At 39.8% G+C, this 16,504-nt stretch overlaps 1 protein-coding gene across 1 annotated transcript in view; it reads right to left on the bottom strand.

Annotated features, from left to right (window-relative positions):
* Positions 1 to 16,504, bottom strand: part of PDLIM4 (PDZ and LIM domain 4) — a 242,311-nt gene that overhangs the window by 8,690 nt on the left and 217,117 nt on the right. Inside the window, exon 6 of the mRNA XM_089694062.1 lies at positions 1,400 to 1,520. Coding sequence (XP_089550188.1) covers positions 1,400 to 1,520 — 121 coding nt within the window. The remainder of the gene's footprint in view (positions 1 to 1,399; positions 1,521 to 16,504) is intronic.

Raw genomic sequence — 16,504 nt, 5'->3', positions numbered from 1 at the left:
GACAAGAGAAGAGGTGATTTCTCTTCACAGGAAGGGCAATGGCTATAAGAAGATTGCAAAGATGTTAAACATACCAAGAGACACCTTAGGAAGCATCATTCGCAAATTCAAGGCAAAGGGCACTGTTGAAACGCTACCTGGTCGTGGCAGAAAGAAGATGCTGACTTCGACTGCTGTGCGCTACCTGAAGCGTAGAGTGGAGAGAAGTCCCCGTGTGACTGCTGAGGAACTGAGAAAAGATTTGTCAGATGTGGGTACAGAAGTTTCAGCCCAGACAATAAGACGCACACTGCGTAATGAAGGCCTCCGTGCCAGAACTCCCAGGCGTACCCCCTTGCTGTCTCCAAAGAATAAGAAGAGTCGACTGCAGTATGCCAAAAGCCATGTGGACAAACCACAAAAGTTGTGGGATAGTGTTCTGTGGACTGATGAAACAAAATTAGAACTGTTTGGGCCCATGGATCAACGCTATGTTTGGAGGAGGAAGAACAAGGCCTATGATGAAAAGAACACCTTGCCTACTGTGAAGCATGGTGGAGGGTCAATCATGCTTTGGGGCTGTTTTGCTTCTGCAGGTACAGGGAAGCTTCAGCGTGTGCAAGGTACCATGAATTCTCTTCAGTACCAGGAGATATTGGATGGAAACGTGATGCAGTCCGTCACACACCTGAGGCTTGGGAGACGTTGGACCTTTCAACAGGACAATGATCCCAAGCATACCTCCAAGTCCACTAGAGCATGGTTGCAGAGGAAAGGCTGGAACATTTTGGAGTGGCCATCGCAGTCACCAGACTTAAATCCGATTGAGAACCTCTGGTGGGACTTAAAGAAAGCAGTTGCAGTGCGCAAGCCTAAGAATGTGACTGAACTGGAGGCCTTTGCCCATGAAGAATGGGCGAAGATACCCGTAGATCGCTGCAAGACACTTGTGTCAAGCTATGCTTCACGTTTAAAAGCTGTTATAACTGTAAAAGGATGCTGTACTAAGTACTAAGATTGAATGTCACTTGGGGGTTGAATAAAACTGATAATGCTGTGAGCACAGAAAAGACATTTGTGGTTATTTCATTATAACTGTTATGTTATATTTGTCTGACCTACAAGTGCCTCTTTAATGTAAATGTAAGCAAGATGACTGAATGATCAAAAGCAATGTCAAACTGGCCAAAACACTCAATTTCAGTGGGGGTTGAATAATTTTGGTCACAACTGTAGAAGAGGGATTATCACTAGAGAGGAAGAGGAAAAAAATAGCCGGCAGTTATAACTTTATAAGGTAAATTCTGTAGCTTCATGGCATTTGTTAAATTAATAAAAATCATAAGCTTTGTCTTGTGCTGCTATAAAGATTTTTTTTGTTTGTGTAGAGCTTATAACTGGACTTTAACTTTTTACTTACACAATTCCATTTCCACATCTGGTGCATTCTGGGAGCATCTGTAGGCCACTCAGTGGGCTGCTGAGTTTAGACACTGGTGATTTGACATTTCTTGAGCTGGCTGGTCTTTCTACTCTCTCGCCTGTCAACATATTAAAAAGAAAAATGTATCAAGTGGTTGCCAAAAACATTTACAAAACTAGCTAAAAATTCCATTAGGAGAACTAAGCATGGGGATTTTAGACACCTCAGAAACTGCTGCATTAGACGGTCTAGTGAGGTTATGACAGAAACCTGGATGTCGTCTGGGCACCGCTTTACTAGCTTCTAACACTTAGTAAGTTATGTGGAAGCAGTTAAAGGTAGTTTAAAGTCAAGAAAGTTTGTTATAAGGCAGGTAAAACTAGTCTTGCTAACATGTAAAACAGAACACAGTACTCTACCAGGTGGAAGAACATGAAAAACAAAATCATATTTAATTTTTAAAGTAATATATTTAACATTTTTATTCATAGACCTGACCATAATAAAGAGAGAACAAAAATATGTACACAACTACTATATATTCCATTAAAAAACTGCAGCTTCTCATAATATTCAGGATTACCTTTTTATGCACCATTGCATACATTTAGGCAAAAAAAATGCTTTCCTTGCAAACCTGCCCCTAAAATGCCATTGCAACTGCCTTACAACTTTGTTGGCTACAAAATAGTCAAGTTCATCATACAATTCAGCAAAAAAACCACCTCCAAAACACAAGTTCAAACACTTTGCATTTTAATTGGTCCAAATGTGTTCCTTTTTTCTAAAATTACATCAGCTGGGTTAAAACCTAAAGTGTAACTTCACCCAAAAGTGGAAGATCCGCTTTTTTGCCTTCTACCCATTCTCTTTTACTTTTGGATTATATTCTTTGGGGGGGAGCGGGTACCTAGTTTTGACAAGTACCCACTCCCACTTCTGCTCAGAACATCTAGGTGTTCCAAGCTGAAGTTCGCCCCCCTCCCTCCCTGCCTGCAGCCTCTTGGGACATGTCACAGGTCCCAGAAGACTGCAGGACCATTCACAAAATACAGCACAGCTTGCGCACGTGAAGTCGGAAGCAGACTGTGAAGCCACAAAAAGTCATAACTGGCTTCCCACAATAAAGATTACCAGTGCCAGGGACAGAAGGCTATTGAAGAGGAAGACACTGGATCCCTGGACTGGATAGCTAAGTGTTCTTTTATTAAAAGTTAGCAGCTACAGTTTTTGTAGCTGCTGACTTTTAATTTTAAGTTCTAGATTGGTTAGATCAAAGATTCAAATATTAGTTTTGCCACACAGATCCCACCCTCTCGGGGCAAACAGAGTGAGCCAGGTATATCATGGTGCACTATAACTGTTAGACTTGTCTGCTCCGGCTTCGAAAGTCATTCTCAAGTACTTGGACAGCTTCTAGGCTGCAAACACACAGAACTACTCATCAAGCTTTGATGTACCCTCCCATAGACCAGAAGCCCATTCATGTACTTGCCTGGAATTACTTTTGAGCTTTACAACAATATTCTACCAGACAGAAAACTAAATATGGTGCAGGGCCAGCCAGTGAAATTGAAAGATTCAGAAAACAGTACCAGAAAAATCCTAAAGAATCTGGAGCAGCAGTGCATGGCAACTAATCAGCTTCTATCTTCAGCTTGAACTTTGAAAATTCAAGATAGAAGCTAACTGGTTGCCATGCACAGCTGCTCCAATTTCTGGCTTCTCTGGTCTTGATAAATTGCCCTCATTGTGTTTTCTATGTAAATATTATTTTAGGAGTTTATTGAATATTTATTGAATGTATGTCATTTGATATAAATAAAGCACTTTCAAAATAAAAAATAAAGCCCTCAGCTCCTTTTCATACTACTAGCACAAACACACTAGCACAAGCTCCTATTATTATTGGGAACATGTCCAATACTTAAGACATTTTTTTCTTTTTTTATTTTCTTATTTATATTCAGTTTTTTTTTTATGTGTAATGACAGGCTTACAAAAAAGGATGCATCCAATGTAGTATAGAGAGTTGGTCCACTTCATACCTCTCAAGAAGTGTACAAGACAGAGAATGATTGTCATTGTGTATTTGGAAGACTGATCGTTACATGTCATCCAAAAGACAGATTTGCATTGATCTATAAAATGACATCTGTCAGTGTGTACAGTTATTAGTAAGTTATTTATTCTTTCCTTATGAGTATGAAAATGTGGTACTAGGTCAGAAGAGCAAGGTCTTAGAGATCTGGGCTTGTGGACATATGTATGTGTGGACAAAAATGTTATTACAAATAAAAAAAAAACTGTAGAAAAATGTCCTGCACTCCCGCACTAATGACCGTTTCTGTGGCAAACCCACTCCAAACAGCAATATAAAATCACTACATTAGTAATAGACCTTTACCTTGAGAAAGCTCACACTTACGATGGTCATATACTAAGCGAGTGTCAGCCACTTCCTAATTTGATCAGTGGGCGACCACCACTCTATCCATCTTCCTTTGTTTAAAAAATCAGAAGAGCCAGGTGGAATATTGTCACCTGAACAACACCTGCATCTAATCAGATGAAGGCTTTGGTTTTGTATTCTGACAGGTAGTATCGCCAGCTGTCAGAATATAATAGGCGCAGTGGAAGATTCATCCATCTGGTGGACAACTTAGGTCAACTTAGAGGCAACTTAGGTTAAATACAATTCCACTCTCTCCTGCCTGCCAAGCCTCCCTATTGAATTATCTTTAACATGTTAATGTGATTTAAAAAAATTGCTTTCAATTGTTGGAAATTAGCAGCTTTAATTACAATAATGATAAAGAGAACCTTTGGGTTCTTGCCGGACCGTAATGCAAAGACCCAGAAAGAATTTATTAAATTCGCCATGTCTCACTTATGAGCAATACAACTGCCATGGACTTTATAGGCACAAAACTACAGGTATATAAAATTAAATTCTGACTTTTCTAATGCACATGTACACTGTCAGTGTTTTTAAATGTGTAATAATAAAGGTGGAAATTAGTTTTATATACATGTACTTGTAGTTTTGTACCTATAAATCCCATGGATTTGGTTAAGTAGTTGTATTGCTTTTATTATAATACCTTGTGATCCTGCCATGAAGGTCCTTGTTCAGACACTTCCTGGGTGACGATATTCTGCCACAGGCCTCCAGTTTTACTCCTGTCGGCACTCTGTCAAACAGTGGATCTTCCTTCGGTGAGTGCAGGTAGCCATTCCACTACACATTGCACAGGCATTGTCCACTGTTGTCATTCTCAGGGAAAAAAACATACCCCCCAGTCCTCCCTCACAGAATGCCATACAGCCATTTCTGGAGTACATGTTTATAGAGAAGAAGAAGCTTCAAAAGTCTTCAGGAGATCAGCACTGAAATGCATATTTTTGATGTAGTATTTACTGGAGGTAACATCTATTTATGCATCTTTCCAGCCCAAGCCTATTCTGAATTGTCCAGGTTTGAAGAGAGGTTTAACATAAATTTGTGCTTTTTTTATTTGTTTTGTGGTCAGGTGTTATATTTTACTATTGTTATTATTATTATTATTATTATTATTATGTGTTTGTGCTTAACACAGTAGGAAGCTGCTCTGTGCTGACAGCAGGCTGGAGAACCAGACGAATGTGAAACTCTTTCAAATGCCATATTGTAATCTTCAATCTTTTGGTAGAATTCTCTGCCATCTGTTAGGCAACACACTCTCTCATCTTCAGGAAATGACTGTAGAACATCATATTTCATTTCTAAATGCTTAATGTTCCCAGGTGATTTAAACACATATATCTCTTAGCACAGTGAAATAAAGTTTGAACTAAGCAACACTGAAATACAAATTTTGAAGACATAACCCAGAGTCCCTGTGCTTCAATCTCACACCCACTGTTCCAGACCTAGCAACCATCACCCTCTTGACTCCCCATGCAGCTAACATACCCAATCCATTAACTCCTGTACCTAAAATCCCCAATCCTCATTAGCCATCATCAACACCTAACCACCCTTTAACTCTTACAACTCTCTCCACCTTGCACCGAATTTCTGTTTACGCCCCGAATAAGCTCCTTCACTGCACACCTAAAGTTGTAGCTAAACATGCACTACAGAGCCCCAACAATCAGGAGTCCAGTTGAAACCACAACCTCTATTTGGTCAACACCGAATGAAGTCAAATAGTTTAGAGTTACCTTTGTCAGAATTTTTTTTTTTTACAAGATAATGTTTAATTAAAGCTACTCTCTCCATTTCAAAAAAACAAGAACAAGTCAGAACATGATTAAACAGCAGATCCTTTGGTGCTTGCAACTACTTACAGATAATGTCTCAAGTGCACCCAGTGCACTTGAGACATTATTCACAGGTACTTGCAGGCACTACTCTGATATACAAATGACAACTTCCTTTATTTCAGTAGCTGATACTGAGGACTATTGGTATAAAGCCAAATTATTAGTCACCAGTAAAGTATTAAAAATTAGCAAGAATGATGGCAATGTTATCTAGAGTAAAAAAGAAGGATTTTATTATCCACTTGAAAGGAATTAAAACCATTGTTCACAGTCATATGTCTAATGTAAATGAAGGAAAAGATGGGTGGTATAACCCAAATGTATGAATGTGGTCAATAAAATTGTCTTACTGCTAAAAAACAGGTACAGTCAGGTCCATAAATATTGGGACATCGACACATTTCTAACATTTTTGGCTCTATACACCACCACAATGGATTTGAAATGAAACAAACAAGATGTGCTTTAACTGCACACTGTCAGCTTTAATTTGAGGGTATTTACATCCAAATCAGGTGAACGGTGTAGGAATTACAACAGTTTGCATATGTGCCTCCCACTTGTTAAGGGACCAAAAGTAATGGGACAATTGGCTTCTCAGCTGTTCCATGGCCAGGTGTGTGTTATTCCCTCATTATCCCAATTACAATGAGCAGATAAAAGGTCCAGAGTTCATTTCAAGTGTGCTATTTGCATTTGGAATCTGTTGCTGTCAACTCTCAAGATGAGATCCAAAGAGCTGTCACTATCAGTGAAGCAAGCCATCATTAATCTGAAAAAACAAAAGAAACCCATCAGAGAGATAGCAAAAACATTAGGCGTGGCCAAAACAACTGTTTGGAACATTCTTAAAAAGAAGGAACGCACCGGTGAGCTCAGCAACACCAAAAGACCCGGAAGACCACGGAAAACAACTGTGATGGATGACCGAAGAATTCTTTCCCTGGGGAAGAAAACACCCTTCACAACAGTTGGCCAGATCAAGAACACTCTCCAGGAGGTAGGTGTATGTGTGTCAAAGTCAACAATCAAGAGAAGACTTCCCCAGAGTGAATACAGAGGGTTCACCACAAGATGTAAACCATTGGTGAGCCTCAAAAACAGGAAGGCCAGATTAGAGTTTGCCAAACGACATCTAAAAAAGCCTTCACAGTTCTTGAACAACATCCTATGGACAGATAAGACCAAGATCAACTTGTACCAGAGTGATGGGAAGAGAAGAGTATGGAGAAGGAAAGGAACTGCTCATGATCCTAAGCATACCACCTCATCAGTGAAGCATGGTGGTGGTAGTGTCATGGCGTGGGCATGTATGGCTACCAATGGAACTGGTTCTCTTGTATTTATTGATGATGTGACTGCTGACAAAAGCAGCAGGATGAATTCTGGAGTGTTTTGGGCAATATTATCTGCTCATATTCAGCCAAATACTTCAGAACTCATTGGACGCCGCTTCACAGTGCAGATGACAATGACCCAAAGCATACTGCAAAAGCAGCCAGAGTTTTTTAAGGGAAAGAAATGGAATGTTATGCAATGGCCAAGTCAATCACCTGACCTGAATCCGATTGAGCATGCATTTCACTTGCTGAAGACAAAACTGAAGGGAAATGCCCCAAGAACAAGCAGGAACTGAAGACAGTTGCAGTAGAGGCCTGGCAGAGCATCACCAGGGATGAAACCCAGCATCTGGTGATGTCTATGCGTTCCAGACTTCAGGCTGTAATTGCCTGCAAAGGATTTGCAACCAAGTATTAAAAAGTGAAAGTTTGATTTATGATTATTATTCTGTCCCATTACTTTTGGTTCCTTAACAAGTGGGAGGCACATATGCAAACTGTTGTAATTCCTACACCGTTCACCTGATTTGGATGTAAATACCCTCAAATTAAAGCTGACAGTGTGCAGTTAAAGCACATCTTGTTTGTTTCATTTCAAATCCATTGTGGTGGTGTATAGAGCCAAAAATATTAGAATTGTGTCGATGTCCCAATACTGACTGTACATCCGGACCAAGGTTCAGGAGGTGGTGGAAAGGAATCCTGTGGGCTGCTCTGCTGGAAGATAGGTCGCCAACTGTGAGAAGGTACCACTCACAGAACAGGATGCAGCCTCGGATGTCCCTGGAACTCACACACCGGAAGTGACATCAGCGTGCGCCAGAAGTGACGTCAGTGTAGTGCACAAACCAACAGATGGACGCTGATAGATAGACAGAGAAGCCAGAGTGCCTGGGGTGGACCACAACAAGACCTGGTTGCTATGACAATGCATTTTGCACAGATACGTGCTTTCTCAAAGTGAATAATAAAATCCTTCTTTTTTAGTCTAGATAACATTGCCATCATCCTTGCTAATTTTTAATACTTTACTGGTCACTATTAATTTTCCAAAGCAAAATACACTAGCTTAGCTGTATCTATTGTAGGAGTACCAGTATTGGCATTATATAACGCAAGAACTGTCAATGCTTTAAAATGTAGTATGGCAAAAAGACTTCATCATACTTGTATGGCTTTGCAGGAACTGTTGCTTGATCTCCAAGGAACCTGTAAAGCTGTGCTTCAGAATCGAGTTACTATAGATTATTTACTACTTAAAAATAATTATGGTTGTGAACATTTTGACTGAATGTGCTATTTTAATTTAAGTGATCATGCCACCTCTATACAATCACACATAAAGGCTTCACATGAGTTGCTAAACAATATGATAGTGTGACAAGAACACACCTATCTAAAAAAGAAGGTTTCTAAGTAATCCACGCGGAGTAGTGTGAATTCAAATGAATTTAACAATACTTTATTTGATCACATAGATCATAGGGAGGTTAAACATGAGCACGGTGTACATATGAAAAAAATAAAATCATGTTAAAAAGCACTTAGCGTCTTCAATTTAGGGTCATCTTAGCCAACAGAGCACCATATAAGGCAGAGTGGTGTAATGATGAAATAATTATCCTGGATTTCCGTAGGTTTCCTGCTTAATATTTGTGTGAGCCGTGTATTCAGTGGGTGTGTTCCCAGTGTATATCAGGGACCTCCTGGAATGTACAAGCTGGAACACAAAAATACATGGTATGTATCTAGCAATATGGAGACCAAATCACATCCAAAATTAACCAGACCTCCCTCCACAATAATCAATGGATACTGCTGTTACCTTCTCAAAAGTGAAACTATCATACCCGCCTCTCAAGTGTAGGGACTTCCTGGATAGCCACCCCAAATGGAACAAGGTCCACAGTACCAAATGATTCTGAGGATATATATAGAAAAAGTTTGGGGTGTTTTTGAAATGAATTCCCCTGAACTCTCTATATACCCTGAGTTATAATCTACATTGCGATATCCTTTATATGAACTAAATATGGGCCTCTGTGGACAAAATATGAACCTAATTGTTCAACCTTTTCTACTCTTATTAGGTGGTGAGCATATAGAATAATAGGACTGATTTTGAAATTCTGGTGGCTGGACTTGGTTTTGATGTTTCCCTATGTGAACGTGAAATATGTTAATAATAATCTCCTGTTTATCATTCTTTTGGAAGATAATTTGATCTATAGTAATTAGGCTCCTCTTCTACATCCAGCAATCATTTTAAAAATTCAAGATATGTGTTTTAATTCATTTTTGGACATTCCCAATGTAGTGATATTCTTTCAACACAAGATGGCGAGGTGGAGATTTTCTGGTATGCAATTAGTGCACTATATAAGGCAAAGGATTGAAGTCCCCTCCCAGTTCTGACGAAGTCTGCGGTGATTGGCGGACGAAACGCGTCACCGTATTGACGTCACTACGCTCGGCGTCTTCACAGGGTGCGGCGCCCACGAGGCGGGAAGGAACGGCGGTGTCACAGCTCCCTGTTAGGTAGGCCCAAGACCCATATCATATTGTTTAGTATGCTGTTCCCTCGGTTTATGTATCCACACTTATATAAGTGAGTCGGAGATGTGTCTTTGACATTAACAATTAGTGTCATTTTTGGTGGCTTGCTCCTGCTTTGTTGTTATGATATACTTCCTTAAAGGTTCTTATAACCTGTTCTGCCACCTTGGAGGGTTGGACTCAGTCTTAAACATCTGCATGGTGTACAGTGATTGCTGGATTATTAATATTTTTTGATTATATCTATACGATATTGTGTAATTCCCTCCCCCTATGTGGAAGGGAAAATACCTAAAGAGGTATCAGATCAATGAGGAGATGGATGCGGAAATTAGATCTGCATTTACTAAGAACTTAGACCCCCAAGGAGAGGGAAACGAGGGAGACATCAGGACCAAGTTTAAGCTACACAAGAAACTAACTACTAAATATTTGAATAGAAAGTGGGATATTACATCCCTTGAATCATATATAGAAAGAGGGATTGTTCCCAGGGGATTAAGAGAAAGGGTAATTCCAGCAGAACATCTTCACACCCCCAGATTTCTGGAAAGGTGGAAAGAGGTCTGTATAAAACATGGCATAGAGATTATGCGATTAATTGTGGAAGAAGAGAAGGTTCAACTAAATGAACTCTCTAATGAAATTAATGAGAGCGCAAAATCACTTGATCCCCTGAAGAATGATCCTGAGTTTGATAAACACAATGATTTCCTTAGAAAAGAGATAGAAAAAATACAAAAAAACCTGAAATTTACGAAACAACAAAAATTTAGAAGAGACTTAGAGGACTGGGAAAAAGGTGAGATATTTGACCTAACTAATAGTAGAGGAAGGAGTCGATCAAAACGTAAAAAACATTTTTCTAGAAATAATAGAGGATATTCATCAATGAGTGAGGATGATGATGAAAGTAATAAGAGATCTGTCAGTTTTTTAGAGGAAAAAACAGATGGCGAGAACCATGGAATACGAAAACAGATAAACAAACAAATGAATGGGACAAAGGAAGAAAGAAACACCCCAACTGCCCTCAAACCATCCAATCAAAATCGAACCAGGAGTCACAAGAGATAAAGACTAATCAAGAGGGGGGAACGAATGACCTTAACCTTCCTGGCGGTATGATTATTTCAGATTTTTGGTGCTGAAAGCGGTACCATTTTTTTGCATGGAAATATGTATTTTTTTTATTGTAGGCTGTAATTTTTAGGAAAAACTCACTGAAATCTGTCCGAACAAGAGTCTAGTAAACATCCCGGGTATGATAAAATTTGAAACACAAAATCATAAATTATAATTTAATAAATAATCATAAAAATAATATAAAAATAATAAAAAATTGAATTCAATAATATAATCAAACCAAAAACACTGAAATGTGAAATAGAGCGCCAAGTTCGCACATTGCTGAGCTCAGTCGCAAAATCGTTTTCAGTTTCTGATGACGAATTTCCCCCACGAATCATTATCACTCAATTCTGTAAGTGGTTCTGATTTACTATCGCTGTTCTCTAGCTGATCTAAACCGCTTTTGACCTAAAGGGACACTTTTTGGACGCCATGGACATTTCTCAGTTTCCAGGCAGAAAGAACAGACAAAATGCAGGCAGGGCGCAGGACAAAGCACTAGGGACAATATGTATGTGAAATAGGTTGAAACAGCAATGTTTTACTGTGTAAAATGAAAAAAAAAAAAATGACATTTTTTAAAATTTTTAAATTTCCCGCCGCCGCCGGTGGCGGCGCCCGTACGTCCCGACGTCACAGGGACAGGACACAGAAGCCGGATGCCGGCATTGGCCGGAGGAGATGGCCGGGGACGCTGCAGGGGACACATCGTGGGAGCGCAGGGTAAGGTAAGTGAAGAACACATGCCGGAGCAGCGCCGCATGGTATTCCCGAGTGTAGCTCGGGGTTACCGCTTTTGGTACTGAAATGTTACCCCGAGCTACACTCGGGAATACCGCCAGGGAGGTTAAGGTAATAAATCTATCTAACTTTGTATTGAAAAAAAGACACTATGATTTACTGCGGAAAGGTCTAACCTTTTCTCCTACGGACAAAATGGACCTGTTTGAGGTCTATAAAGACTTGAACTTGTTTCTGAGAAAGATCCTTTTAAGAATTCCATATGTATCTAGAGAAGAACAGAATCCCTGTGATCTAAATTCAGAGAGGGAACAACAGGCATTCAGAGATCTTATTAGTCTTCTTGACGAGACTCCCACAGACAGTGAGTTTGGGGAGGGGGATGTTTCTAACAAGTGGAAAAGACATACTAGATTAAAAACTCCTTCCAAAAGAATGCCTAATATTAGGGAAAATAAATGGCTAAGTACTTTCTTCGATCTCGTGCATGATGACCTTGGAAAAATAGACTGGACAATGAGGAATGCTGATAACCTCACCAGGGGTGAAAGAATAGCCCTTATGGAACTTAGAAATGCTAAAAACATTGTGATTAAAAAGAGTGACAAAGGGGGGAATGTAGTACTATTAGAGAGTGTGGAATATGAGAAGGAGGTGCTTAGACAGCTAAGGAGTCTGGATACATATCGCAAACTACATAATAACCCGTTCCCAAAACTTGTGGTTGATTTAAATAAAAAAGTGGGATTGGCACGTGAAGCAAATCTATTAACCAAACGGGAATGTGATATGCTGACAGTTGAAACATATAATATCCCCACCTTCTATGTAATCCCAAAAATACATAAAAATCCCTCTCAACCACCGGGACGCCCCATAGTATCTGCTATTGGTGGCCCCCTGGAACCAATAGGTAAATTTGTAGATGACTTAATCAAGGATTTGGTCTTGGAACTCAGATCATATATAAGAGATACGGGGGATGTACTTAAAAAGATTATAAATGTAAAAGTACCAGAAGGTGCACTCCTGGTGGGCATCGATGTGGAATCACTGTATACCTCCATCCCACACGTTTGGGGACAGAAAGCGGTGGCCCATTTTCTGGAGATGTACTTTCCTGAAATGGGGGCTCAAAATGAATTTATATTGGATTTGCTTGAGTTTATGCTGACCCATAACTGTTTTCAGTTTCTGGGCTCCTTCTATCAGCAAATATGTGGTACCTCCATGGGAGCACCCTGGGCCCCGGCATTCGCATGTCTACATCTAGGTCTGTGGGAGGAGGAATTAGTATATCCCTCCACTCCCTATAAACAATATGCAATAACCTGGTTGCGATACATTGATGATGTCCTAATGGTATGGGATGGAGGTATGGATGAGCTTAAAAGCTTTATGGAATTTTTGAACAAGAATGATAGGAATATCAAACTCACTTATACAGTAGATAGAGAGGTGATAACTTTTTTGGATTTGTCAATCTCTGTCCACAAAAATGAACTGGTCACTAAAACATTTAGAAAGGAAACAGCGGCCAATACACTTTTACATGCTAATAGCTATCATCCAAGGAGTCTGAAACAGGGAATCCCTATAGGTCAGTTCCAGAGAATAAAAAGAAACTGTACAGAAGAATTAGAATATAGACATGAATCTATCCAGCTCTACAAAAGGTTTAGAGAGAGGGGCTATTCACATAGAACCCTAAGAAGAGCAAAAAGAAAAGCCCTCGGTAAAACAAGAGAGGAATTAATTAATAAATCAAAACCAAAGGCAGCTGCGAATACTGAAAACCAACCGGTAAGATTCATAACTAAATTTGGACAACAATGGGATGAAGTTAAGAAGGCCCTGGACTCCCATTGGCATTTACTAATTCAAAATCCGCAGATAGCGAAAGTGGTGGGAGAGAGTCCACACATGGTGGCAAAACGAACTCGGAATCTAAATGATATACTAGTACAATCAGAATTTCAGAGGGCACCACAGAGAAACTGGCTAACTAGGAAGACTGGCGTATATGGTATGTTTCCATGTGGTCCTTGTCAGATTTGTCCATTTGTACATAAGTCTAATCAGTTTTTCAATAATGATAACTCTAGTACATTTCAAATACGAAGCTTCATTAATTGTTCTAGTAGTAAAATGGTATACATGATAGAATGTCCATGTAAAAAGATATATATAGGTAAAACCAAAAGAAGCCTTAGGACTAGGATCGGTGAACATCTGAGAGACATTAGAAATGAAAATAGGAATGTAAGAAAGGGAGAAAAAGTGAACCCACTGGCGCAACACTTTAAAGAAGTACACGGGGGTAAAACAGATGGTCTAAAAGTAAAAGGGATCTTTCTGCTGAATATTTCGGCTCGTCGGGGTGACTTTGATAAAGTCCTCCTACAAAAAGAAAAATTCTGGATTTATACCCTAGGGGCACTTGTCCCATCTGGATTAAACACGGAACTCAACTTTGGGGTGTTTTTGAAATGAATTCCCCTGAACTCTCTATATACCCTGAGTTATAATCTACATTGCGATATCCTTTATATGAACTAAATATGGGCCTCTGTGGACAAAATATGAACCTAATTGTTCAACCTTTTCTACTCTTATTAGGTGGTGAGCATATAGAATAATAGGACTGATTTTGAAATTCTGGTGGCTGGACTTGGTTTTGATGTTTCCCTATGTGAACGTGAAATATGTTAATAATAATCTCCTGTTTATCATTCTTTTGGAAGATAATTTGATCTATAGTAATTAGGCTCCTCTTCTACATCCAGCAATCATTTTAAAAATTCAAGATATGTGTTTTAATTCATTTTTGGACATTCCCAATGTAGTGATATTCTTTCAACACAAGATGGCGAGGTGGAGATTTTCTGGTATGCAATTAGTGCACCATATAAGGCAAAGGATTGAAGTCCCCTCCCAGTTCTGACGAAGTCTGCGGTGATTGGCGGACGAAACGCGTCAACGTATTGACGTCACTACGCTCGGCGTCTTCACAGGGTGCGGCGCCCACGAGGCGGGAAGGAACGGCGGTGTCACAGCTCCCTGTTAGGTAGGCCCAAGACCCTCTGAGAACTACCAGTGGGCTACTATCACAGCGGTTCGCAAACGGCAATCCCTCAGGGAAACATATCTTCCACCGGTGGCAAGTTATTTAAAAGCTTACGGCTGTTGAGATTTACAGAGCCTACATGGCGTTAATAGGGCATGATTCATGGGCCTAATTTACCCTGTATACTCGGGGAATTTTTTGGAATTCCTCTCAGGAGGAGAATCTACATATATATATATATATATATATACGCTATCCTACTCAGGTATTTTTTGCTGTGACATAGCCACATCCTTTAAAAACCGCAAATAACCTTCTCAAATTGAGCAATTTTGGAAACCCTTTATTGGGTACATTAAACTTAGGTATCTACGGCCTGCTATATGCTATATACACATTATATGTGCTTGAAATCCACGCATCGTGTATACCTGGTCCCTCACCCCCATATGCATCTGTGAAAAAGCATCAAGGACCTGATCTTAGTTCAAGTCGACAAGAGTCTTCTTGATCCTCATTGATGGTAATATATCCACATTTTTTTATATATGTTTTGTTTTCGGGGTACCTGATGCCCAAGATCTACACATTTAACTTTTTCTATATATATCCTCAGAATCATTTGGTACTGTGGACCTTGTTCCATTTGGGGTGGCTATCCAGGAAGTCCCTACACTTGAGAGGCGGGTATGATAGTTTCACTTTTGAGAAGGTAACAGCAGTATCCATTGATTATTGTGGAGGGAGGTCTGGTTAATTTTGGATGTGATTTGGTCTCCATATTGCTAGATACATACCATGTATTTTTGTGTTCCAGCTTGTACATTCCAGGAGGTCCCTGATATACACTGGGAACACACCCACTGAATACACGGCTCACACAAATATTAAGCAGGAAACCTACGGAAATCCAGGATAATTATTTCATCATTACACCACTCTGCCTTATATGGTGCTCTGTTGGCTAAGATGACCCTAAATTGAAGACGCTAAGTGCTTTTTAACATGATTTTATTTTTTTCATATGTACACCATGCTCATGTTTAACCTCCCTATGATCTATGTGATCAAATAAAGTATTGTTAAATTCATTTGAATTCACACTACTCCGCGTGGATTACTTAGAAACCTTCTTTTTTAGATAGGTGTGTTCTTGTCACACTATCATATTGTTTAGTATGCTGTTCCCTCGGTTTATGTATCCACACTTATATAAGTGAGTCGGAGATGTGTCTTTGACATTAACAATTAGTGTCATTTTTGGTGGCTTGCTCCTGCTTTGTTGTTATGATATACTTCACATGAGTTGGCCTCAGGAATTAAACAGGATGTTACTGTTAATTGGTGGGACTGGTTATTTGGATGAATACCTGGCATAGGGAGTTTGAGGCAAATAATGGGTGGTTTGATAATAGCATGTTGTGGCCTAATTGGATTGTGCTGTTGTTTACAGTGTATTCCCAATTTGGTGACAATGGTGACAATGGCATGTTCAGTAAAACAACACTGAAAGGTATAAAGGGTGAATACAGTAGTTGTTACTTTGTGACAAGAGGGAGGTTGTGAAAGGGTTAAGAGTTAACTAACTTTTGCTTTGCTTTGTTATCTATGGCAGCCTTTCTCAACCAGGGTGCCCAGGCACCCTGGGGTGCCTTAAGGTTTCTTCAGGGGTGCCTTGTCAAAATGTCTACAAATTTCCCAAAATCCAGTGGGTGGAACAAGCCTGCTTTTTAGTTACACAAAGCCACAGGTTTTCATTGTGCACCATTCTGACCTAATAGCCTCTGACATCCTGACAACCAATGACATCATCAGTTGATAAGGAGGATGTCAGCTGCCGCACAGCATCCTAGTTTGACCCTCCCCTGCCCCTCTCCATCAGTGCTGGGGTCACATTAGGTCAGTGATGGACAAAAACGGAGGGAGAAGAGAAATCATGGAATACTACTCAGTACCAGT

Source organism: Staurois parvus, unplaced genomic scaffold (genome assembly GCF_062004578.1).
Source record: "Staurois parvus isolate SC_StPar_1 unplaced genomic scaffold, SC_StPar_1.0 ptg000648l, whole genome shotgun sequence".
Taxonomy (NCBI): domain Eukaryota; kingdom Metazoa; phylum Chordata; class Amphibia; order Anura; family Ranidae; genus Staurois; species Staurois parvus.
Note: the sequence above shows the minus strand (reverse complement) of the source record. Positions and strands in the feature narration are given on the sequence as shown.